Raw genomic sequence first — 25310 nt, 5'->3', positions numbered from 1 at the left:
CACAGGCTCAATCCCTAGGTTGGCAAGATCCCCTGGAGAAAGGCATGACACCCCACTCCGCTATTTTTGCCTGGAGAACCCCATGGACAGAGGAGCCTGGCATGCTACAGTCCATGGTGTCACAAAGAGTTGGACACAACTGAAGCGACTTAGCATGCATGCACACACGCTCTGTGACTAGACCCCCAGACTAACATGGAAGCAGGGAGATGGCTAAGCTGCTGTTCTCTCTACCAGTTCTGAGCTCCCCTCTGAGAGGCAATAGGCTGGCCCCGCCACAGTGGTCAGACCTGCAGGCTCACTGGCCAGCAGGTCAGGAGCTTCTGCTCTTTCCTCTTCACCCATCTGTCAGAGCAGCAGATGTCAGCTGCCACCTGGAGCAGCTGGTGGGAGCTGCTGCCCGGCTCTCTGGTGAGCTGGCCCCCAGCTGGGCCTCATGGGCGTCCAAGCAGCTGGTCCACACATTCCTCCCACCCGGCCCTGGGGGAGAAGTCCCACATTCCTGAAAAATGGAACCATTTGCTTGTGTTGGTTGTAAGCCTGCTGTCCTGACCACATCTTTCCTTGCACTTTTTATCTGCCTGGAGGCCCTGGGCTCATCCGTGCTCATCTTTCAAGGCCATGCTGACACCCCCATCCCCGGGAGCCCCCGGTGAGTCACCTGCTCCCTGGCCATTCCCAGTGGATTCTGTCCTGTGCTTCTCTGGTTGGGGGTGTCCTTCCCTCTTGGGCCTGGGGTTGCTCTTCACCTCCCTGCTCCATCCCAGCCTCCCCCAGTTTGAAGGAAGTGCCCCCGTCCCCTGACCAGGTGTTTCGAGTCACTGGCAGAAGGTAGTAGCTCAGTGGGTACTTGGAATTTGGTGGTTCCCATGGGTAGGGATGGGGAGGCACCAAAGGGCTGGGGTGCAGGAAGGGGAGGTGAGTCTCAGGCAGGAGGAGGCTTGCTGAGTGTCCAGGAGATGGTCAGAGAGGAACCGCTGGAAGCGGATGGAGCAGGTTTCCGGAGATGCCTCACAGAGAGAAGGAGGTCCACCCTGGCTCCAGACCAAGTCCTCAAAACAAGTTTTCCACGATGCCAGTGGGTGACGTTAGGGATGCCAGAGTCACTTCCCTTCTTCCTTTTCTCTTTTCCTTCATCCCTGTCCCATTCTGATCTCTGCTCCTGGTCTGTGTCACACACGCAATGACTCTCAGTCCTGAGTGCAAGCTGACAGTCTCACCCGTCTTCTCACGAACAGTGACGCGGGCGGACCACACATTCCTGAACTTCTCAAGACCTGAGCAGCCTCTAGATGGGCGAGCCCTCACATGTCACCTGTCATCTTTGCTCAACCATCTTGGAGGCAGGCAGTATCATCCCCCTCTTACAAAGGAGGCTCAGTTGACAGCTTGTCAAGGTCAAAGACAAGTTGACCTTGTCCAAGGTCAGTCAGTTAGATGGCAGGGACACGCCATCCCCAGGCCACGCTTTCCTCTTTGTTCCACACTGTGGGCACTGGTGTTCAGAAGCACAGCTGAGCAAGTTTGCAGAGACAAAAAGCAAAACTCAGGGCTTGACTGACAGTTACTCTGCTGGCCAGAGGGTGGCTCCAGTCAGCCTCTGCAATGTGCCACGGCATTTCCAAGAACACAAACAGATCAGATTCTTAACATCCCGAATTAACTACCATTACATTTTTGCTAGAATACTATCCTCCAGGACAGCTGTCAAGCTGCTTCATGGGACACAGTCTAATTTCCTTGGCCTATTCTTGCCAAATATTAGCAACTTTAGCAAGGGCCTATTGTTCAATTACATTCCCAGCTGATGTGAGCTCTAGACCACGGGGCAGTGAACTTAATCTGTATAACTATATTTTGTCCTTGGACAGCTGGTTCTTTAAGAAAACAATCTGAGTGATTTCCCTCCAAATCAGGAGAGCCGGCTTCGATTCCTGGGTCAGGAAGATCTCCTGGAGAAGGAAATGGCAACCCACTCCAGTATCCTAGTCTGGAGAATCCCATGACAGAGGAGCCTGGAGGGCTACAGTCCATGGGGTCACAAAGAGTCGGACATGATTGAGTAACTAACGATTTCACTTTCACCCTGCCTGAAGCACTAAGGCTCTAGATGGTAGAACATCAAAATATTGGAATAAAGTGAGCTCTTACTATAGCAGAACACATTAGGAGGTGCCTGGAGTAAAACAGATTTATTTTAAATGCTGATAATGAAACCGCTCTTGGATTTAAAATTTTCTATCACCTGTTAATGTCAGCTATCATCAACTACCATCTGTTTGCTCAGAACTGTCAAAAATAAGACTAGGTCAGCCAGAGTGATGCATGTTCCATGTAGTTTTCCAGACCAACTGCCATGGGAACTGGGGTCCATGAGTCAGATGAAAGTGAGTCACTCAGTCATGTCTGGCTCTTTGCAACTCCAAGGACTACACAGTTAACGGAATTCTCCAGGCCAGAATACTGGAGTGGATATCCTTTCCCTTCTCCAGGGGATTTTCCCAACCCAGGGACTGAACCCAGGTCTCCACACTGTAGGTGGACTCTTTACCAGCTGAACTACAAGGGAAGCCCAAGAATACTGGAGTGGGTAGCCTATCCTTTCTCCGGGGGATCTTCCCGACCCAGGAATCAAACCAGGATCTCCTGCATTGTATGCGGATTCTTAACCGAGTTATCAGGGAAGCCCTAGGATGATGCTAAAAACATCTTTCTGAAAAGAGCTAAGTTATAGTGCATCAGGGCTTCCCTGGTGGCTCAGTCTATAAAGAATCTGCCTGAAGTGTGGGAGACCTGGGTTCAATCCCTGGGTTGGGAAGATCCCCTGGAGAAGGGAATAGCTACCCACTCCAGTATTCTTGCCTGGAGAATTCTGTGGACAGAGGCTACAGTCAGTGAGATCGCAAAGAGCTGGACACGACTGAGTGACTAACACTTTCGCACCTAGTCAGAGGAGGACCACTGATCTGCATCCACAAGGACAACTGGGTGCAGTTGAAGTTCCATCTCAAGTTGGCATTACGGACCTAGAGTAGCAGTGGGTGAATTTTTTCCTATAAAAGGCCAGACAGTAAAATATTTTGTGCTTTTTAGGACACACAGTCTCTGTCCCAAGTACTCAAATCTGTCAAAGGAAAGCAGCCTCGGACAAGGAACAAATGGGCGTGGTTGTTCCAGTAAAACTTTTATTTACGAAACAGGCAAGGAGTGGGCTCAGCTCTGCAGGTTGCATCTTGCAGTCCTTCACCTTGAGGGTCTTGATGAGAGGTCTCTTCCTGTGCAGCCCCCCACCATCCGCCCACACCAGCCCACCCTACTTCAGTTTCAAAAAGGCCATAAACACAAGGGAAAACTGGTCCAAGCTACATTTTTAAGGCAGTGACTGGAGAATATCCTTTTATCTGATCTTAAATTCTTAACTATTTGTTCAGTCCTTCTGAAGCTGTACATCACAGGGTTTTTAACAGCCTTCTTGCCTAACTGCACTTGGCTTTGCTAAAAATAAACCCAAATCACCTATGGAACCTAGAATATCTTTCCTTCTCTTGTACTTGGAACAGTTACTTTCACCTTGACTAAGTCCTGTTTCTCAGTGTCCCGGAAAAAAAATGAGGAGGGTCAGTAGTGTTAGTCGTCCTTTTTAGGTAAAAGAGCCAACTATTGAAGTAAGATGCCTGGAGAGACTCATCTGAGAGCCACAGGCACAGAAAATCTCAGTGGGAGAGAGGTGGGACTTTCATGGTATTATTTTGTGTGGGTCTTAATATGGCTGATGGAGCAAATACATGGAGCCTTTAAGGACAGGAAAGACAGCAGGGCAATATGCTCATCCAAGTGCCCACTGGACCTGCCCATCTAATTGGATTCCAGCAGTTCTCAGGAGAACTGCATTCCTAAAGCCTAGCTCCTTTGCTTTTCCTCTTTTAAAAACACCAGCACATTCAAGTGTTGATAGAGCCAATTTAATGGAGAAGGCAATGGCAATCCACTCCAGTGCTCTTGCCTGGAAAATCCCATGGACGCCTGGTAGGCTGCAGTCCATGGGGTCGCTAAGAGTCGGACACGACTGCACTTTCACTTTCCACTTTCATGCGATGGAGAAGGAAATGGCAACCCACTCCAGTGTTCTTGCCTGGAGAATCCCAGGGACGGGGGAGCCTGGTGGGCTGCCGTCTATGAGGTCGCACAGAGTCGGACACGACTGAAGTGACTTAGCAGCAGCAGCAGAGCCTTTAAAATGCCTTTACATTTTAATTGAGGAACTTCTTTCATTCACAAAATGAGAATGAGTCATTTTGAGTCAGTCAAATCAATTGTAAGCAAGATCCCAAAGAAATAAAGCCCTAGGCTCAGAGAATATTTTCACTTGTCTGTCATTTATTTCTGCCTTGCAGAATTCTTTTATTCTAGTACAACTGCCAGTGTGTACTTGAATACTTTACTTCAATCGCAAGGTGCTGCTGAGGAGAATGAAATACTTTGGGTGATCACGAGCTCAGGAATCACAGACACCTAAGACTGTCCTCATGCAAGATGGAATCTCCAGGCAATCAAGAGCCGAGAGAGGCACCGTTCTATTGAGGTGAGGGCTACTCTGTAGAGAACTTCTGATCCGGCGCATCTGGGAGGGACGTGAGGCTGGTATTGACATTGCCTATTATTGGTTTTGGGAGAACAAAATGTCCTGCTCCTACTTTCAAAGAGATGGAAAGACCCAAAGCCAGAGCTCGGGGAGGCCCAGGGCTGGTCACCATCTGTGAAACAATCAGCAACAGAACAGGGAAAGGTAACAGTGAGCTACTCTCCGGTGAGCTGCTCTGCCTGGTCCTCTCCGCACTCCCACAATCCAGCAAAGGATCACTGACTATCTGTTGGCCTCCAATCCCGAGCACACGGAACTTTCAAATGCCCTCTGCTGGAATTTCTACTTCTTTCTCTTTGCTTACTAAAGCCAGCATTCTTTTCTCCCTTAGCTAGTTGATGGCTAAATTAATAAAGTCCATCCTGACAATCATTTAACTACTAAACAATATAAAGAGAGCTGGGTTTGCCTATGGCCTTTAAAAATTTGGTGGAACCTACCCAGGCAAAGAAAGGGCAGGGAGGTGACCAGTTACAGGACCAATGAACGGATTCTGGGTTTCTTTTAGGACATTTAGCAAAAGCACTGGGCTGGGAACAAGCATTCCTGGGACAGGCCCTTCCTCTCCATGGACCTCAGTTCCTTGTTTGAGGGGGGTTGATATCCAAGGGCAGAGACTACGATTCCATCTAAAAACACCTCTCAGTGGGTGTTAGTACATATGCCACCCTGGACGTACAGGGGAAAGACAGGAAGGCCATTTCCTCACCTCTCAGAGCCACAAGCTGAGCCCTGCCCACCCAGGAACCCCAGCGGCAGGTGTTCCACCCTGTTCTGTGCCGCGGCCCCGAGTTCCTGCAGCCAGGTTCCGGATTCAGCAAAGCAGCGCTGGAGGGTGGGTAGCTGGACCAACTCCTGAGGCGCCAGCACAGCACCCGATGTGGTGCACAGCAGCTCAGAGGACACAAAGGCCTGGCTGGGATTAATTCCCTTTTTATTTATAATTTCTGTAAGTTATACACATTTAAATTTTTAGCAATAATTGATAAGTCACATTTCATATAGTTCAGTCATTGGAAGAACACAAAGACAGAAATGAGAGCACTGAGCCTTCCAAGAGGAGGTTACTGTAACACATCACAGCAGGAGCTAAAATCTCAAATCCAAGACTCCACACACAAAACCTAAAGCTTACAATTTCTCTAAGAGCCTATGCACTTGAAATTACAAAATTCAGCAACTGCCTAAACCAAGAAATGAACAGCTCTGTTTTCAAGGTAAGAAAACAAGGAATGCTGTGGTAAGTCACCTTTACTGTTTAAATGTTTCTGCTCTGTTTATACCTGGAACGACTGTATATACACACAGGCACAGCACATATTTCAGTATAGCTCTCACAAACTGCTTTTACTATAGATTTAAATCTAGTCCATGAGAAAAGCAATTCAATTGCTTGGATCTTAAGTTTTAAAAAAATGAAAAGCATTTCTAGGGACTCTTAAAGCTGTCTCCAAAGTATAAAATGTTACACTTTCAATATCTGAAGTGTTCCTGTCTTTCTCTGAGATGAATACAGGTCCTAGACTGGCTTCTCACAGCGTAAATGCTCACACAGTGTTGTGCATACATGGTGAACAGCTTACGAGGGCCCTGGAGAGGACGGCACACTCGTGGGTCTGGGCTGTGACTGTCCACAGCCAGACCAACACCCTTGCCACTGCTCTTGAGGCCGGGTGCCCTGGGGCACAGAGACTGGTCACTCTTCAGTCAGTCAGTTCTTGCTTGGGGGATTCCAGTTCGTTCAATAAATCTCTGCCAGCTGCTCCAGCCTTTGAAGCAAAAAGAACTGCTCCCTGTTTAAAACCGAGGTTCTTTAAACTTCGGGCATAATCTGCATATATAGCATAGATGAGCTTCTGTAAACTGCAGTTAAGGAAGAGAAGGGCAGAGAGGGCTCCAGCAGGTTCCCACAGGCCGGAAACAAGGACCAGCTCTGGAGAAGTGTCCAGGGGAGGGCAGCAGGAGGAGCACAGGGGGCTCTTCTTGGGGAGGGCACCTGCTGGGGTTGGGGGGACGGGGGGCGGGGAGGTGAGGTTTCAGTGTGCAATGTCCCTGCACTGGCACCAGCTGAGCCCAAAGCCCGACCTCCTACAAGACCCAACTAACATCCCCTCAGATGCTCCAAGGTCTAAATGCAGTTAAGGAGTGGAGAGGGAAGGATGACAGAAGAGAAATACATGTGCAAACCCTTGAGCTGTTTGCAAATCTGAGAGGTTGGCGTTTAAGGGGCAGATCCAGCCTCAATGAGTGGCTCAGACGGTAAAGAATCCACCTGGCATGCGGAAGACCTGGGTTTGATCCCTGGGTTGGGAAGATCCCCTAGAGGAGGGCATAGCAACCCACTCCAGTATCTTGCCTGGAGAATTCCATGGACAGAGGAGCCTGGCAGGCTACAGTCCATGGGGTCGCAAAGAGTCAGACACGACCGAGTGACTTTCACTTTCACTTTGGGAATGTTAGACAGCCCTGTTCTACTGTGTTCTGATATCCAAAACAGCACCACTGAATCAGAGCCAGCTTAACCAGTGCTGAGGTACATGACACTGAGTTCAATTTTCTGTTAAAAAATATATACAGAAAAATAAAAAAATGACATGTAGATGTGAGGCTACAATGTAACAATTCAAAAAAGAGTGCAATGAGAACAACAAAGCCTCTGCAAACACAAGGACCTGAGAGTAGGATTCTCAAGCCCCCTCTTTTCAAAGAGAAACATGTCACTCAAGTGACGGGTGGCAGAACTGAAATGCTCCCGGTCACACGTGGCCTGCCTACATGACACGTCTCTCTGAAGTGCCGCTGTGTCTTGTTCCACGTTAGCCCATCCCTGTGGGTAACAGCCAGTCGTTCTTTTTAATCTATTCTGGTACGCATTTATTCCAGCAGAGCCTCCTATACCTTTCCTATACTGCTGCTGCTGCTGCTAAGTCGCTTCAGTCATGTCCAACTCTGTGCGACCCCAGAGACGGCAGCCCACCAGGCTCCCCTGTCCCTGGGATTCTCCAGGCAAGAACTCTGGAGTGGGTTGCCATTTCCTTCTCCAATGCAGGAAAGTGAAAAGTGAAAGTGAAGTCGCTCAGTCGTGTCCGACTCTTAGCGGCCCCATGGACTGCAGCCTACCAGGCTCCTCTGTCCATGGGATTTTCCAGGCAAGAGTACTGGAGTGGGGTGCCATTGCCTTCTCTGTTTCCTATACTAGATCCTCTATTTTCTTTGTAAGTTCAAACAAAACATTACAAAATCTGGGCTCCCTCCACTTCACAGCCCTTCCAGGCTCTCCATTGATCTCACAGCTGATGCTGGTGGAGCAACAACTTTCTTTCTGATTTGTCCCCTCCTGTTTCTCCTTTTCCTGGCTCTGGGCAGTCAGAACAGGGATCTTTCTCCATACAATAGTTTCCTCCCAGGCAGCACAGCCAATGGGGATGCTTAAAACCCACTCACGGCATCTGGTTCCCCCTCAGCAAACACATCCCAGCAAAGGATATCTGTGTCCTCGCTGACTTCGATGGCTCCGTACTTGAGACAAGCTTCCACAAACAAGGCCGCTCTGTCGAAGTACCTCATGCTGCTCAACAGAACACAAAGCACGTCAGGAGCTGTGACTTTCATCATCTGGGGGTAGGACCATCCCAGGAGTGTTTCCATACAAGCACTCTCCACAGAAGCCCGAGGGCTGCGTGAGGCACACCAGCACTGTTCTCTGCCCCAGCTTAGAGGAAAGGGGAATTCTCATGCCCTAATCCTTTGCTCTTTTCTATTAACTCTTATAAAAATTTTGTGAAATCACTGAAATAGAGACAGGACAAAAATCCACATACCCAGGTCCAGATTTCACAAGTAACTTTCTGTCATATCTGCCTCAACCTACTTCCCTTAGTTTTAAATAAATAAAATGTCCTATGGCAAGTGATAAGCATTAATTACCCTTCAAGGTTCTCAGAGGGGACACCTCCAAATTGCCACACTTTCTTCCCCCTTCCTCCTGCTTTTCTGCCTTTGTCTCAGTTGTTCTACTCAAAGCTAAATTGACCTCAATTCTTTTTAAATATTCTTTTTAAACAGGTAACTATTAGGTTTGACTAGCATTGGCAGAGAAGTAGCAAAGTTCCTAGACCAAAAGAAGAATGAATAAGCATGGACTGCTCCACTCCCTTTAGGTTTTTTCTAAAAAATAAACCTGAAGTATATGCTTCTCCCTTCACTCTCAACATCAAGGACTCCCAGCCTCCTGGCAGAGCCTCATGAGCAGTGGTAAATCTGGGTGGCTCTGACCAGCCACTGACAGTGGGCGTACCTGTGAAGTGTCTCGGCCACGCTGGAAAAGCAGCCCAGGGAGAGGAGAACCAGGAGGGCCTTGGACTTCTGGTTCACTTGAGGGGAGCAAAGGTGGTCGACCCACCGTTTCAAAACGTCAGCGCACTCTTCAGAATTTAAGCGGACCTGAGGAAGATGCCCACGTTAAAAAGGACACCCTGCACTATAGGAAAAAAGAAATCAGTTGAAATGGGATCTATTACCATGAAACAGAGCTCATCTCTGCTTTACCACACAGCCCCTGCTGCTGCAGCACCGTGACCAGAGGCGACAGGGATCCACAGCTCAGGATCAGCGGGCCCGGGACCACCTCTGGGCTGTATGTAGTCTGGGCCCACACCCCAGCAGGGACGGGAGGCAGCTGTTTTCACTTAACTGCTACCATTGCAACCTCCACTTTGCAGTAAGAAGAAATGTAACTTATATGCAAAGAAGAAGATGAAAGCTGCTAAGAAAATATTTGTAAAGCCTCTTGGCAGCCCCCCAAAATACCTCCAAATCATGAGTCAAAAATTCAAGATTGAACTTTCTCGCCCAAAGTTCCAGGTGCCTACTAGAATCACCTACTTTGGCAAGCCACGCTGCCCGGTTCCACTCGCCGTAGGTCTGCAGGTAGCGGCAGGCGTCCGCAGCTTTGTCTATCAGGCAGAGCAGCTGGACGCCCTCTGGAAGACAAGACAACAGCCCCGTGAGTGACGCTGCAGCTGTCTCTCTGGTGAGTCACTGAAGGGTAAAATCACCATTTGACCTCACCTGGTCTTGGCCATTTTATACCTACTGGAGACGCGACTGACTTAAATTTTAAAATGAAGCATTAAAATAGGGTTTTACAATGTTATCACTCAAGTAACCTGGGTTGGCAGTACAAATACAGTCCAGAAAACAAACAAGTCAAGACTATCTCACTCACTGGTTTTAACGTTTAAGGTGTCCACGTTTGTCCAATTTATGTCTATTATTTCGGTCATTATTAATAACACCCCTTTTACTCTTTAAAAATGCACTGGTCTAGATGACTAAATTATATGGTCATCTTATAATATGAGGGCTTACCTGGTGGCTCAGATGGTAAAGAATCTGCCTGCAATGCAGGAGACCAGGTTCAATCCCTGGATCAGGAAGATCCCCTGAAGGGAATGGCAATCCACTCCATTAACCTTGCCTGGACAATTCCATGGACAGAGGAGCCTGGCAGGGGCTACAGTCCATGGGGTAATGAAGAATCGGACACAACTGAGTGACTAACACTTTCATAATATAAACTGCTAGCAATAATTTATTTTTCTCCAGGGTATATCAAAAAGAAACATTTCTAATAACCAAATACTTTCCTAGGAATGGGTTTGATTTTTCAGAGTACTGACAAATATACACGATTTTTCAGAGTACTGGCAAATACACCCCTAAAGCATGCCTCACCTGCCAGTTTTCCGTTGGCAATCATATTAGTTGCCACGAGCTTGATGGTGCTCTGGGAGGGGCCTGACGAGGTGACGGTGGTGACCAGACAGGCTTTCAGTGAGTCACAGTAATAGTGCTGGTTGTCTGCGCTGGTTTCCAAAAGCAGCTGCACGGCTCTGTCTGTCTAATAAGGGAAACGGTTCTTCTGGTTATGAGGCCATTTTCCTCCAACATAACCTTTCAAGATTCATAATTTGGAACACTGAAGTTTTCAGTTTAAAGAAGATTTTCATTGTCAAAAATTATCCATAAACACGTTGTTTACATGTATACAAGTTGAACAAAAGTGCAACACTGCTTCTTTAGGACAAATGTAAAACCACAGGTACACAGGTACTGATTTAAGCTCTGTACTAGTCAGAGACAAAACCAAAACAAAACAAAACTAGGCAGGCCTCATGTGGCATTCAGTTCATCTCAGTTCAGTCGCTCAGTCGTGTCCGACTCTTCACGACCCCATGAATCGCAGCACGCCAGGCCTCCCTGTCTATCATGTGACACTATGGAAGCCAAAACTACAAGTTGGTTTACCATACATTTTTGCTTTCTCAGAACGTCTGTTGGTCTTATTTTGAGAGAAAGCATATATTTACACTTATACTTTCAGGGAAATGTATAGTGTGTGTGCACGGTGTTTGTGTGTGATATAAATGATGCTGCAAAATACCAATCAACTAGCAACTCCCTGAAACATGAAAAGAGTTATAAAAACTGACATACTTGACCCAAGAGAAGCAGCTGGTCTGTACATTTCCTTGTATGATCATAAGTTGACCGTTTTACTTCCTGGAGATTAACCCTTTCCAACTGAAATTTCTAGAGCAGGGAAGAAAAAAAAAAAAAAAAAAAAACCAGAGAAAATTGAGCCTGGATTTTAAAACTTTTGAATTATTTAACTATTAGTAAACATTACTTTGACTTCTGAGTCAAAGAAGAAGTCCAACAATTTAATAAGAATTTGAGAAGAAAAAAATGTTGAAATGTACTATAATCTGTGCGTAAGTCTGCCTGCTTACAAAAACTGGCACTTTAGTAGAGCTGGAAGAAAAATCCCTATGTGTAATTCAGTACTCTATTGGAGGTTAAACAAATTATGAAACTACCTTTATATATATAGAACAGCAAATTCAAACCAAGTAAATTAAGTATTTGTTATTTATAGGAAATTAATAACATGAGAAAATTAAAATGAACCAAGTTAAAAATTTTTAAGGCCCCCCAAAATTAAAATGCTGTTAATAATAAAATTTTAATGTCTACTAAAAACTCAGTAAGCGTTTATGAGCTTTTCAAGTCCTGAATCAGGCCTTTTTTATGTGACTATGCCAAGGGACTCATTTCTGTTATGTGGACCTTTACTTAGTACAAAGTTTCCCAACTTTAAGATACTTATAAAGAAAGACATAGCTTTAAAGGTTTTTAATATATGAAACATAATACCTGAAAATAGGCATTTTCACAGAGGACGTCGTAACATATATCTAGCGGGTTGTTCACTCTGTCCTGAGGAGCAGCTTCTTTAGCCACTGGTGTGCTCGCGGCCTTTTCCTGGGACAGGCTGTGCAGATAGTGGGCGGCGACAGTCCAGAAGTGCAGCTCCGATTCATCACCGTAAAGCCTGGCCAGGGTGAGACCACAGTCTCCACTGACCTCACGCAGCAGCGTGGGGCCTGGACGGGGGCTCCCCACGGCAGCCTGAAGTGCTGGGAGCATGGTGCTGGCCCATGAGAGACCAACGTGCTGGCTGGTGGAAGAGCTGAAGCTGCAAGTCTCCAGCCCTGTTACTGGGTCTCAAACAGCACAGGGCCCTGACTGCATGGGGCCCCTTCCGACCCAAGCCTCCCTTTGTTCTGTGTTAAGAGCAACACCGCGGTGCTGCAGCCTGTGCTATTATTTACCTGGTTTGCCATCAGCACATCTTTCAATCTGCACAGTTAAGGAAGAAGTTCCTCTGGGATCACTGACTAGATAAGATGTGGAAATAATATGCTCTTTATTCTCTGGGGAGTGGAGGGAAATGTCTTTCTTATAAGGGATGGCTCTACTCTAAGTAAGAATATATAGGTTATTACTTCTAAATATAATATAAATATAACTTATGGGTATACTTAGGACATGCCCCTTGTAGCTGATATTTTAAAAAGCTATCTGAATGGAGTCTTTTCAATAGAGAAGACCTAGATCTCATGTCTTTTTCTTTTTCCTATTTGTAATACTACTTTCAAAATGATCTGTAAGCCAACTATAAAGGATGAACTGATGTATTTTCTAAAATTCCAAAGAGTTTGGTTTTAACTAACAACTCTTGATGAAAGGAGTGAGTTAACCTGAAATTCCCTGTCTCTTACCCAGAACACTTCAAATAGTGTTACCTTGAAACAAGCAGGCATCTCTGCAGGAGAGTAAACTCCGGATCGAGCAAGAGTTTCTTTATGTCACTGCAGGCAGGAATCCAGACAAAGGCAAGACAAAATTTTTGAATCCAACAATAAAGGAGATAAATCAATACACTTTTAAAATGGAAAATTCTACCCAAAAGATATAATAAGAACCTACAAAAGAAGTCACTTTGCTACGGCCCTGAAACTGCAAGAGCTTACAGGGCTTAGACAGTATCTAGGCTAGGAGAAGTGGAACCCATCAACCACCACAGCTTAAGGCTCTAATTCTGATTTACCTTCTTGAAGCAGCTCAACTCCCTTTCTAAAAAATATGAACAGCTACCTAACTACAGGAATAAGAAGGTCATTGTTGATAAAATGATTTTACTAAATGATCATCAGGAATACTCTATACTTCAGAGAAGATGCATTCAGAATTTATTCTTCAAAGTACTGAAAAATTAAAATATATAAGGAAGAAAGGATAGTGTTTCATAAATTGATATTTCTACAATAGCCCATTATAGACTATTTATAAATCAGGAAGAAGGGGAGATAGTCTTTAAATCTATTCTTTTCCATTTAAACATAAATGCTAACCTTGGGACAGAGAAGAGAAAAAAGTAATTACTTTGAATTCGACATCAATATAATATTCCTTTAGCATTAATTTATTAAGTATTAAAATATATGTGATGGATTTTAGATTGCCAAGATATGTTTTCCCAAGAACTCCTTGTGGAGTCAAATTTTCCTTCTTCCTTTCCAGTGTTATACACAGTACCTGTTTGTAAATGTTCTTGACTCTAGGGAGCATATTACTTTCTTAGACAGAATTGTGCAAACACAGCACCTGACACAGAGAACTTATCTTAGCAGAGAGAAGCTGACACACAAGAATTGCCCTGTGTACACCCATCCTCTAACATGAGGCTTTGCAGGGCATTTGTGCTGGAGGCAGGCTAGCTACAAGGTGGCTTACCCCACTGCTTCTTCTCCTGCCCTGACATGAGACCACAGCAATCTGAAACTTACTTCCACAAAACAAAGACTCTAAAGGGAAACAAACTGAGGCGAAGAGAAGGGTCTCTCCGTGGGCCACTAATATTTTCCAAAACAAACCTTATTTTAATTTTAAAGTCTAAATCATTATGTTTTTCTTTTTCATAGTCTTATTCTCTAATAAAACATAATAAGAGTGCTTACTTAGACAATGAGTTCAACTGCTCTTGAAGGAGATTCTTTATTTCTTCATTTTCTGGATAATCACTGTACCAAGAAAAGATTTTAAATGAGTTAGTTTTCTCTTTATTTACCACCATTTATTTCTTCACCAGGAAAAAAGTTGTGTTAATACAGAAATAACTTCTTTGTAGTCCTTGGTTAAAAACCTGCGTGTAGACCCAAAAGCAACAGACTACTCAGGAACCTACCACTCACCTTTAATGCCTGCTTTTATCTTATTGAGTCAAAACAGAAATGAGCACAGAAAGTTTCCCTGGCTTTCAAGAAACCCGAAAATTTATTAGTGAGCTCTAAAACTATCAGGTTTAGATTCATGTTAATAAGGAACTTAGCAAGGACTACACCAATCTGCTAGTTCTGCTCTGCAAAATTAACATTCATTTCTCTGAGTGGATACTTCTTGGAGAAAGAACATCTCATCACATTTATTTTTTTAATTCTCCTAACCCAGGGCTTCGCTGGTGGCTCAGTGGTAAAGAATCCGCCTGCCAATGCAGGAGATGTGGGTTTGATCCCTGGGTCGGGAAGATCCACTGGAGAAGGAAATGGCAACCCACTTCAGTATTCTTGCCTAGAAAATTCCACAGACAGAGGAGCATTGGGGGCTACAGTCCATGGGGTCACAAAGAGTCAGACACGACTAAATGACTGAGCACACACACAACCCATGCCTATCTGTGCATTCCACACAGCAAAGGTCCCATAGCACTTGTGGTAGTTTAACTAACAACCACAAATCATGGTTTCTGTGACTATTTTTTGCAAGGAGGCAGGCTATAAAACATAAAACACTTCTGAAGTAGATTCCTTTATGCTGCCTTTAAAAAGATTTACTCTTGTCCCCTGACCCTGATGCTGGGAAGCTTGAAGGCAGGAGGAGAAGGGGATGACAGAGGATGAGATGGTTGGATGGCATCACTAACTCAATAGACATGAGTCTGATTAAGCTCCGGGAGTTGGTGAAGGACAGGGAGGCCTGGTGTGCTGCAATCTCATGGGGTCGCAAACAGTCAGACATGGCTGGAGTGACTGAACTGAACTGAATCTTGTCCCCAAACTCCTCTTGGCCTCAACTGGCCCTCTTCACACTCAGTAGCCATGCCCAGGTGCAGACCATAAGATGACCGACCACACAGCCACCTGAGACACCCACGTGTACTCACAGCTGTGCCCAGGTCCCCAGAGTGGGAAAGACAAGAGGCAGATCAGTGACTCTTTCAGGGTCTCTGCCATCACTGCCTTAACTCAGTTTTAAGGTTCCAATGCCTGTAAGCCCTGGAGACCAGCCACTGCTAATTTTTATGGGATGTCTTTCAATCTTAAATCAATTAAGAAAGAAAAACAATAATGCAAAAAAACTTACACATGAGAAATGTCCAAAGAATACTGTCCATTCCAAGGCTGATGTAATAAGAAAGCTTTCAAGGCGAGAGCAGCCCTGGGAACAAGGAGATATGGGCACCACACAGGCTCTAGACAAAAACACAGATTTCGCTTTTAACAAGTAGAATCGTATACAACTATAAAGCTTCCGCTGTAGACAGTTCACAGAGAAGTCAGCAGAGAACAATGTATAAGTCTGGTAGTGGCAACTCAGAGAGTGTATTAGTGTAATCACTGCTTAAGACACAGGGGCTCAGTGTCAGGCAGAAAGTTAGACTGAAGAGTCTCTGACCCCACAGAGATAGTACTGAAAGTTCTTGGAAACAGCATCATACGAAATGTTATTAAACAAGTCTCATAGTTCTGGATTCCTTTTAGACACTGCTAAAAAGAATATTGTTTTATGCCATTTTATGCCCCTGATCTAGGCAGCAGGTAAGAAGGATTCTCCAACTTAAAAACAGGGATTCCAATTTTCTACATTTGTCTGACTTCCCCTTTTACTGGGAGAAGAGGCAGTGTCAGAAAAATGTAAATAAGGGGCAGGGGTGGAGAAAGAAGACCAAGCTATCCTAAGAAAACAGATTTGAATCAACATATTACGATCTTCTCTATTTGTCATAAAGGAGAAATGAAGCAAATATATTAAATATTATATCAATGCCTATGACCTCAAATGATTTTATTATCCTACATCAATAAGGTCCAAAATACATTTGTAATTCCTCAGAATAGAAATATATTGCATCAAACATATTTTTCCAAGCTCAAATCAGCACATATCTGGCAGCAAACACACAGAAATCTTTTTCCTAACTCCCTGTTTACACTCTCATCAGTCTTTATTCTTTAACATTTACTGAGTGTTGTTCTGAGTTTAAAGTTCAATTTAGGGGAATATATGCATAATTTCATTGACTTTCCCCATTATTATTTTAAAACTTGCCCTTTTTGGCTGAGGTTGCACCATTAGAGAATCAATAGCATTTTTTTAGGAAAATTTTAAAAGAAAAATGTAACCTAAAATCTGGTTGAGGGTCACCTGTTCATTCATGGTATTAAACATGGTAGCCCATTAAGCTAACAATGGGTTCTCATTAATTATATAAATAGATTAATTTAGAAACAAGTACCTTGGCTTTGGCTGCCATCTATGGGGTCACACAGAGCCGGACATGACTGAAGTGACTTAGCAGCAGACTCAAAATTTAAGATAAAGGTCAAAGAACAGCTTCTCAAACATCTAGATTATATTTGCATTCTTCTTTACCTAGAACTGGAGAAGGCAATGGCACCCCACTCCAGTACTCTTGCCTGGAAAATCCCATGGATGGAGGAGCCTAGTGGGCTGCAGTCCATGGGGTCACTAAGAGTTGGACACGACTGAGCGACTTCACTTTCACTTTTCACTTTCATGCATTGGAGAAGGAAATGGCAACCCACTCCAGTGTTCTTGCCTGGAGAATCCCAGGGACGGCGGAGCCTGGTGGGCTGCAGTCTATGGGGTTGCACAGAGTCGGACATGACTGAAGTGACTTACCTTACCTTTTACCTAGAACTAATGACTAAATTAAAAGAAAAAAATCATTCTTGAAATTCCCTTAATTTCTTCAATAACTTTATGTTTCAAGTTAGTATCTATGCTTGTCCTTCCCTAGAAGGCGGTCCTGCTACTTCTGCAGAGGTGGCAGGGATCTTGAGGACAGATGTGGCAATGCAGTGCTCAACTGCAGCTCACCAGAGGACAGTCACGGTTACGAGTAAGAAGTGATGGTTCCCAAACACAGTGGCAGGGGTGGGGCAGTGCCACAAACAAAAGCACATTTAATCCAAGTTAAAAAGGCAACCCAGTCAGCATACACAGCAACTGGGTAGTGCCTCAAGCACAAACATAACAATGAAGGGTCATGTTTTTAAAACCCTACTGTCTCTGAATATGCCAAAGACTGACTCTGAAGGTACAGACAATTCCCAGAGCCGACAGTTTCTATGATGAAACTCTGTAAATGACTAAACAATTCTCTTATGACATTTTTTTACATATCAGATAGCCCAGTGTATACACCAAAGTTATGCCTGGAGAAAATTTAATGTAGGGACATCTCATTTTCAAATTGATGCGTGCACTCACAAACTTCTCATTCATAGCTACTTTTTACTAAAATAGCTTTCATTCTCAGGAAAAAAATCTCAAAACCACCATACAAAAAAGGGAAGGGTAGTGCAATCATCTAATTCTGTTTTGACTGGCCCTTTAGCGAGTCATAAGACAGGCATCACAATTCATGATACTTTCCAAAGTTACTTTTCCATGATATATGGTTGCAAAAGACACAAGACTCACTATTAAAAAACCAGCAGCACTTTACCACTAGATTCCTGTCCTCTGATGACCTCTCCTAAAGTCTGAGGAAGTCATTTTTATTCATGTAAACATCTTTCATCTTTTGACAGGGCACTCAGAAAGGGGTCAAGGAAAGGGCGCTGAGTAAACCAGCGTTGGGGAATGACTGACATCTAATTACAGAGTCTAGCATCTCAGTAGTATCAACACTCAAGCTTTAAGTTAATATACATTCTTAAACATAGATTCCTAGAAAGAATGAAATGGAACAGAAGCAGCTCTCTCCCATGAAAAGAACAGCTGGTGCAAAATAAAGACACTTCCAAGCATCCTTCCCTTAGAACTCCATACCAGTCAACTCCTGCTCGTCCATCCTAAAGCATGTGGACTTCATGGACATCTCCAGGACCCTGATACACCCGTCATCGGAAGCCAGGATCACTTTATCTGACGTGCACCAGTCCACGTCCAATATCCGAAAGGTTACATTTCTTCCACTTCTTAAACTGCTCACCATCTGAACCTTCAAGAGTGAATTTGATTGTCACTTTCAGAAAGAAAAGGAAGATGTTTATCATTACAGACTAAACGAGCAAGAAAGGCAGTGCCTGTGGCAAAGGTCCAGTTCATGTTTAAAACTGAGCAGTCGTGGGCAATCTATCTTCCACATGCAGACTGCATTTTGAAGGTCCCAGAGATGGTGATAACATTAACAATCTGTTGAGCTGTCACCTTTAGAACAGAAATACTATAAAAGAAAAATTTTGAAGGAAGAAAATTTCTCTAAGAAGCTTGACAAACCCATTTATAAATCAGAAGGAAGGAAAACAAGTACATAGTTCCTGTGACCAGCAGCTCCATTTGCGGTGAGCCCGTGTGCAGCTGGGCTTACCTCTTTAGAATCCCATACTTCAGCTCCATCATTGTACATTGCTATTAATTTTTGGTTTCCTTTACCAGGGGCGAAACGAATCTTCTTCACCCAACTTCGGTGTGTAGGTATTCCTCTGAGGACAAACAGAAACCAAAACACCAATATGAAGTAGAGTAATATCTCGTCATTGGGAGAGATGTCCAATGTCTCTTTCTATTTCTGCTTTTGACAAGGTCTAGTGACATGACAGGACAACAACTCTGCTTTCTGGGACAGGGGTCACATATGACAGACATGGTCTGCTCTTTAACAACAGTTGGAATAGTGCCCCAGCACTTCGTGTGGGCCACCTGCAGGTAAGGGTCATCTATGAATACTCCAGAGTTTAGCTCAAGGCAGTTCCTCCCAAGTTCTATAACAAGAGACCCAAGGGTCCAACCTGCACATGACTATATTTAATGATGCTATTGCCAAGTGATAGGCCTCCAATGGAACTATATCAAGATTTTTTGTTTCAGCCAAATAATACACTTGAATTCTTGAAACATACCTGGATACTCTGCCTTTCAAATCCCAAAAATTTAAATTTCCATCCATATCTCCAAGAACTAACGTATCACCTTTCCAAGCAATGCAAGTAATGCTACCCATGCTCCCCTAGAAAAGAACAGCAACAAACACACATCAATTTCACCACTTATAAGCAGTCACAACAGAGAAATACTTTTATTTAACAACTGTGATGAAATAATAAAGATATCTTGCTGGTGGTTTAGTTGCTAAGTTGTGCCCGACTCTTTACAACCCCATAGACTGTAGCCCACCAGGTGCCTCCTCTGTCCATGGGATCTCCCAAGCAAGAATACTGCAGTGGGTGTTATCTCCTTCTCCAGGGTATCTTCCCAACCCAGGGATCAAACTTGGGTCTCCTGAATTGCAGGCGGATTCTCTACAGACTGAGCCGCCAGGGAAGCCCCAAAGATATCTTAATAAAAGCTAATTATAGTATGAACATCATCAAACACTAACAGAGTTTAGTCACTAAGAGGGCTACCTAGCATTTCAATTTCAACTAAGAAGAAACAGAAGATTTCAATTCAATGGACATTATTATCTGAACTAGATTTATAGAGAAGTTCTTTTGAGGAAGAACTACTTCAGAAAAAAGAAAATTAAAAGAAGAAAAAAGAGAAGGAAAGGACATCCTTTCAGGCACTCCTGTCTCTGAGTTATCCCTCACTGCTAAAGGATGAACACATTTATTCTGGGGGAACTCAGAGCTGTCTTACAACTAACTGTTCAGCAGTTCTTCTACTGAGGATCCATCACTATGCAGTACACCTGAAAGTAACATGATTCTGTATATCAATTATATTTCAATTAAAAAAGAAAAAAGATTCATAGCTTTGCTGATACCTTCATGAATAATGAAGGAGAAGAGATACTATACACTGAAGGCATCTGTAAAATCTGAATTCACAGAAGGTTCTGCAGAGAAGTTACACAGGGAAACACAAATACAAGAATGAGACACTTCTGTAATAAATCAAAGCGGGTTGGAAGGAGCATGCAGCTCGAACACACGCACAGAGGTACTGTGATGGAGAGACGTGGAATTGGGGCTCTCAGAAAAGCTGTGTGGACCTGAATCCCAGCTGCATCACTGAATTTGCCGTGTGATGTGGGGCATGCTTACTTAATCTTTATATGTCTGGATTTATCGTCGATAAAGTAGGGCAAGCTCATAAAATTTGAGGAGTTCCTATTAGTGTTAATACATTTTTATAGGTAAAGGCCTTAGGACGATGTTTGCCACAGAGTCAATATAATGCTAGCTATTCAATAATATTACTCAATTACTTTTCTACTTATATTCTTATATTCAAAGAAATCTTGTTTCATCATTTATAGAACAATATTAAAAATTCACGTTTGGTTCTTACAGTATTGCTAGTAAGAAGTAGGAATGCTCCAGAGTTTTGCTAAATTGGCTGTTAAAAGACTTGCACATACACCAAATAATGCATAAATCCTAGTGGTAGTCAAGAAACAAAGATAAAATTGGATTAAAAATAATTATGTTAATGATTCGATTAGTAAAAAACTTAGAAATCTATGTTAAATAAATAGAATTCAGTACAGTATAAAGCAATAGTCTAAGATCTTATTTCTATTCTTCTGATCATATTAACAGAATAGAATGTTTAAGAGTTTGCCTTTAAATTTAACTTTTTTAGTCCTGAGAATTTTTGTTTAACATTTTTACATTACTTTCTAACTTCTAAAAATTAGAATATTAAAACTTCAGTCCAGAAATCTATCACCAGCTTAGAATTACAAGTGATGTATTAGAACTTTCTACCTAAGAGCTTGTTGATGGGATACAAGCCATATGAAGATTCTAAGGTGTTTTCGGAGAAATGTGGGACAAACTCGCTTTCTGACTCCAAATAATCCCAAGAGAACCAATGAAAGATTTAAAACTCAGTAGAGTATTATTAGTTGGCACTGATATGTTTCCTACATGTAAAACACGATGTTCAAAGGATCGAAGTAAAGCTGGCAGCAAACAGATAATCATTCTCTCCCACAGTTTTCTGAATAAAGGCAGTCAGTCAAATATAAACTCTCCAAGGGAATGTAATTTAAAATATATCAGGCTTCTTCTTTTTACCATTTTAATATGCTCTATAGTTATGGGGCCAAAATTTAAAGGTAAAGTTCCAACTCAAAATAAATGGCTTAGTGGCTTAGTACTTTATATTTGGAAGGAAGGTAAAGAAAAATATTAGATTAAAATAAACAAAACCTCTGCCTCAATTCTACACACTGGTCATTGAAAAATATTTTGGTTGCTGAAAATAAAAATAATGAACCCAAATCAATCATTCATGTTTTATACAGTAGATACATAACTCTCTTTTCCTAAAATAATCTGCTCTAAAATATGCACTAATTTCACTGGAGGCTGGATCCTTATTAGGCTGGTTATTCTTTGAAGAAACTGCTTCCAGCTGTGGAATAAAAGGATCTGGGAGGCAGAATTAAGACTTGCTATATCCTGACCAGACCTCCATAAGAAGAGGCAGAATCTTAAAAGCTGTGTTGTGCAAAAATCCTGAAAGCAGCAGGACTTTTCTTTCTCCCTGTCTTCCTTACTAAAAGGAAAATTCATGTGTCTAGTGTTCAAAAGTTTTCAACTTTTTTTAGAGTGGAGGAACCTAGAATCTCAGAAATTATTGGATTATTTCTATTCTAATCTCAAAGGTGATGTAATCAAAAAACAAAGAGAATGAGCTATTTCCAAGTGGCACTAGAGAAGCTAAGGTGGGGTCTTCTCTGAGGTCTAAAGGAGGAACTCTGAAAGGAAACTGATTTTCCAGAATAGAGCTCTTTACACTGCAACTCTTAAGGCCATGTTCTTGAACTGCAGTTTTTCTTTCTATGCACTTAAAATTAGGTTACTGCTCCTATTACAATGCCAAATATCAATCTTTCACATTTGCATTATTTTTATCCTTTCAAACTAGTGAAAACTTTTGGCACTATTAAGAGTTTAAAATAGACATCACTAAATCTCAGATACGACTCATTCTATGTAATAGTAAAACTTGAATTACAGCTTGAAAAGCACTTTCACATGCTGCTGCTGCTAAGTCGCTTCAGTCGTGTCCGACTCTGTGCAACCCCACAGACAGCAACCCACCAGGCTCCGTCGTCCCTGGGATTCTCCAGGCAAGAACACTGGAGTGGGGTGCCATTTCCTTCTCCAATGCATGAAAGTGAAAAGTGAAAGGCAAGTCGCTCAGTCGTGTCCGACTCTAGCGACCCCATGGACTGCAGCCCACCAGGCTCCTCTGTCCATGGGATTTTCCAGGCAAAAGTACTGGAGTGGGGTGCCATTGCCTTCTCCGTTCACATGCTAGTTACATATAAGTTATATACACACACACACACATATATATATATAATCTCATCCTCTACTTAACAATTATAGTAATATTAGCAAAAACATTTTCTTCATCCACTCAGTAAAAAAAACCCATGAGATATATGCTGACACAAATAATTAACTATAAATCCTTAAGAGAATTCCACAAGGCCATGGGGGATATATATGTTTGTAAAGATTAATAAATACTTTTACACCTACAACCTGATTACTGTTACCTAAAAATAATACTAGATTTTAAATAAAATCCTTCAGGGTAATACTTGAAATGGAAAGAAGAGAGACTAGAGTCAGACACATAGACCTGGGTGTAAACGCTGCTCTGGCATGTCACGAGGCCGGGCAACCTGGGGAAAGTTACTCATTCTCCCTCAATCCTATCACAGATAAAATGGAAATAGTTCCTCATGAATTATTATAATGACAATAATGAGCAGCACATGGTATGTCATCAAAATAGTTATAATGCTATTCTCCAAAAGTATGGGACAAATTTAGTCAATGGTAATATCTCCTTAATAAAGCTTATTTAGATTAAACTTTTCTGAAATAGTTTTCCACCTTAACTGTGGCTTCACTGGATATAGAACTTATGAGGTCTATGGTAAGAAATCTTCATGTAGGTTTAACCACAGTTTGGACTCACGTCTGGTGGGATCCGAGCACTGTCTTTCACTGAGTTTCCTTCAACAGTGAGATGATAAACTTGGCCGTCATTATCGGTGAACACAAAATGCTCCCGGGCAGAGATGTTCTGACTGAGTTCAGATTTACTTTCAGCCTCCTGCAACAAGCTTTGGGATAGAGGAAAAGAAGATGAAGATTTTTTTTTCCCCTAGAGTGACATAATGAATTAACACACTCAAAATACAGATGGATTAACAGGAGGTCAAATCATTAAAAAAAAAAAAAAAAAGGCTGAAACTAATCTTTGCCCAGCAATAATAGGAAAACACAAATTACTCTTCATACCACGACTGAATGTTTACCCTGTACAGAAGAATGGAGTGATCTAGACTTCACATGGGAAAGAAGACTCTTTGCTGTTTCTGCTGCAAAACAGAGGCCTTACCTTGGCCCATCATTCTCTGAAGTTTTTTATTTGTAAATCTGGTGGGGACGGGGCAGTCCAAAAGTTAGAATTCCTAATACATTTTCTGTGGTTAACACAGATGACAATAGGGTCCACCTGGGTGTGTTCACGCAATGTTCATTTGAATCAGAAGCTGAAGTCTATGGAGCCGAAGGGCACTGAGAATCAATCATGCTCACTAACAGGCGTGGACATGTAAACTGCACGCTGCTCTGAGCAATGCAATTACTAACTCTTTAGTCATGTGAGTGTGTACGGAACCATCAAAGTCTGTTCCAAAGGGGACTAGAGATGCCTTAGGATGCCACCCGTCAAATTCCCAACCAGGACTTAACAAATTTCCCAACCAGGAAATAATAAATTCCTGGTTATTAAGTTATTACAAATGACAGCGGGAGAAGCAGGGCACCTGATCACAGATGACTCAACAACACTCAGCTCTGTATCTGAGACCACGGTCTGGCGGGCCATGGCCTCTCGGGTGGCCAGCTGTTTCTTCCTCAAGCTCTTCAAGTTGTGAGAAGGTGACCATTCCTGTGAATCAAAGACAGACACCCACAAGTGCTCAGTCCCTCTTTCTTCCAGAAGAGCGGGTCATACTCACCACTGCCCAGCATCACTTCTTATTACTACACATGAACTCACAATTTGTTCTTAGTTTTTACTTTAATTTTTAGAAAGGCTGAAGGCATGCATTTTTATTAAAGCTTATGATAGAAGGTTTCAATAATCCATCTCTATTTCCTTCCACCTCGAATCTTCAATTAGAGCTTAAGGGAAAAGAGTTTAATGGCAAACTCCAAAAGGCTTAAACTTTTGATGCCTTCCATTTTTCGAAATCAAAATAATACATTTAGTTATGGTACCTCCCACTCCTTATGTCCACACCTCCCCCTTAGATGAACTGATGACACACTCCTCCAGTCATTGCCCATTATCACCTATAGGCCCACCCCAAACCTCTCCTTTTATATATTTACTCCTGTTTACTGGACATGGAACAACAGACTGGTTCCAAATAGGAAAAGGAGTTTGTCAAGGCTGTATATTGTCACCCTGCTTATTTAACTTATATGCAGAGTACATCATGAGAAATGCTGGACTGGAAGAAACACAAGTTAGAATCAAGATTACCGGGAGAAATGTCAATAACCTCAGATATGCAGATGACACCACCCTTATGGCAGAAAGTGAAGAGGAACTCAAAAGCTTCTTGATGAAAGTGAAAGTGGAGAGTGAAAAAGTTGGCTTAAAGCTCAACATTCAGAAGACGAAGATCATGGCATCCGGTCCCTCCACTTCATGGGAAATAGATGGGGAAAGAGTGGAAACAGTGTCAGACTTTATTTTTGGGGGCTCCAAAATCACTGCAGATGGTGACTGCAGCCATGAAATTAAAAGACGCTTACTCCTGGGAAGGAAAGTTATGACCAACCTAGATAGCATATTCAAAAGCAGAGACATTCCTTTGCCAACAAAGGTTCATCTAGTCAAGGCTATGGTTTTTCCTGTGGTCATGTATGGATGTGAGAGTTGGACTGTGAAGAAGGCTGAGCGCTGAAGAATTGATGCTTTTGAACTGTGGTGTTGGAGAAGACTCTTGAGAGTCCGTTGGACT

At 42.9% G+C, this 25310-nt stretch overlaps 1 protein-coding gene across 2 annotated transcripts in view; it reads right to left on the bottom strand.

The window, feature by feature from the left end:
• Positions 1-5559: 5559 nt before the first annotated feature.
• WDR11 (WD repeat domain 11) overlaps positions 5560-25310 on the bottom strand; it is a 60463-nt gene continuing 40712 nt past the window's right edge. For both annotated transcript variants that reach the window (XM_055559854.1, XM_055559855.1), the window contains exons 15-29: positions 24102-24226; positions 23246-23393; positions 19198-19304; positions 18666-18780; positions 18125-18296; positions 15410-15518; positions 14008-14070; positions 12793-12858; positions 11861-12038; positions 11141-11236; positions 10379-10544; positions 9527-9624; positions 8940-9085; positions 8131-8210; positions 5560-6500 (exon numbers count right to left, since the gene is read on the bottom strand). In XM_055559854.1, the coding sequence (XP_055415829.1) occupies positions 6346-6500; positions 8131-8210; positions 8940-9085; positions 9527-9624; positions 10379-10544; positions 11141-11236; positions 11861-12038; positions 12793-12858; positions 14008-14070; positions 15410-15518; positions 18125-18296; positions 18666-18780; positions 19198-19304; positions 23246-23393; positions 24102-24226 (1824 nt within the window). In that variant the 3' untranslated portion in view covers positions 5560-6345. The remainder of the gene's footprint in view (positions 6501-8130; positions 8211-8939; positions 9086-9526; positions 9625-10378; positions 10545-11140; positions 11237-11860; positions 12039-12792; positions 12859-14007; positions 14071-15409; positions 15519-18124; positions 18297-18665; positions 18781-19197; positions 19305-23245; positions 23394-24101; positions 24227-25310) is intronic.

This window comes from Bubalus kerabau, chromosome 22, assembly GCF_029407905.1.
Source record: "Bubalus kerabau isolate K-KA32 ecotype Philippines breed swamp buffalo chromosome 22, PCC_UOA_SB_1v2, whole genome shotgun sequence".
In the NCBI taxonomy this organism is placed as follows: domain Eukaryota; kingdom Metazoa; phylum Chordata; class Mammalia; order Artiodactyla; family Bovidae; genus Bubalus; species Bubalus kerabau.
Note: the sequence above shows the minus strand (reverse complement) of the source record. Positions and strands in the feature narration are given on the sequence as shown.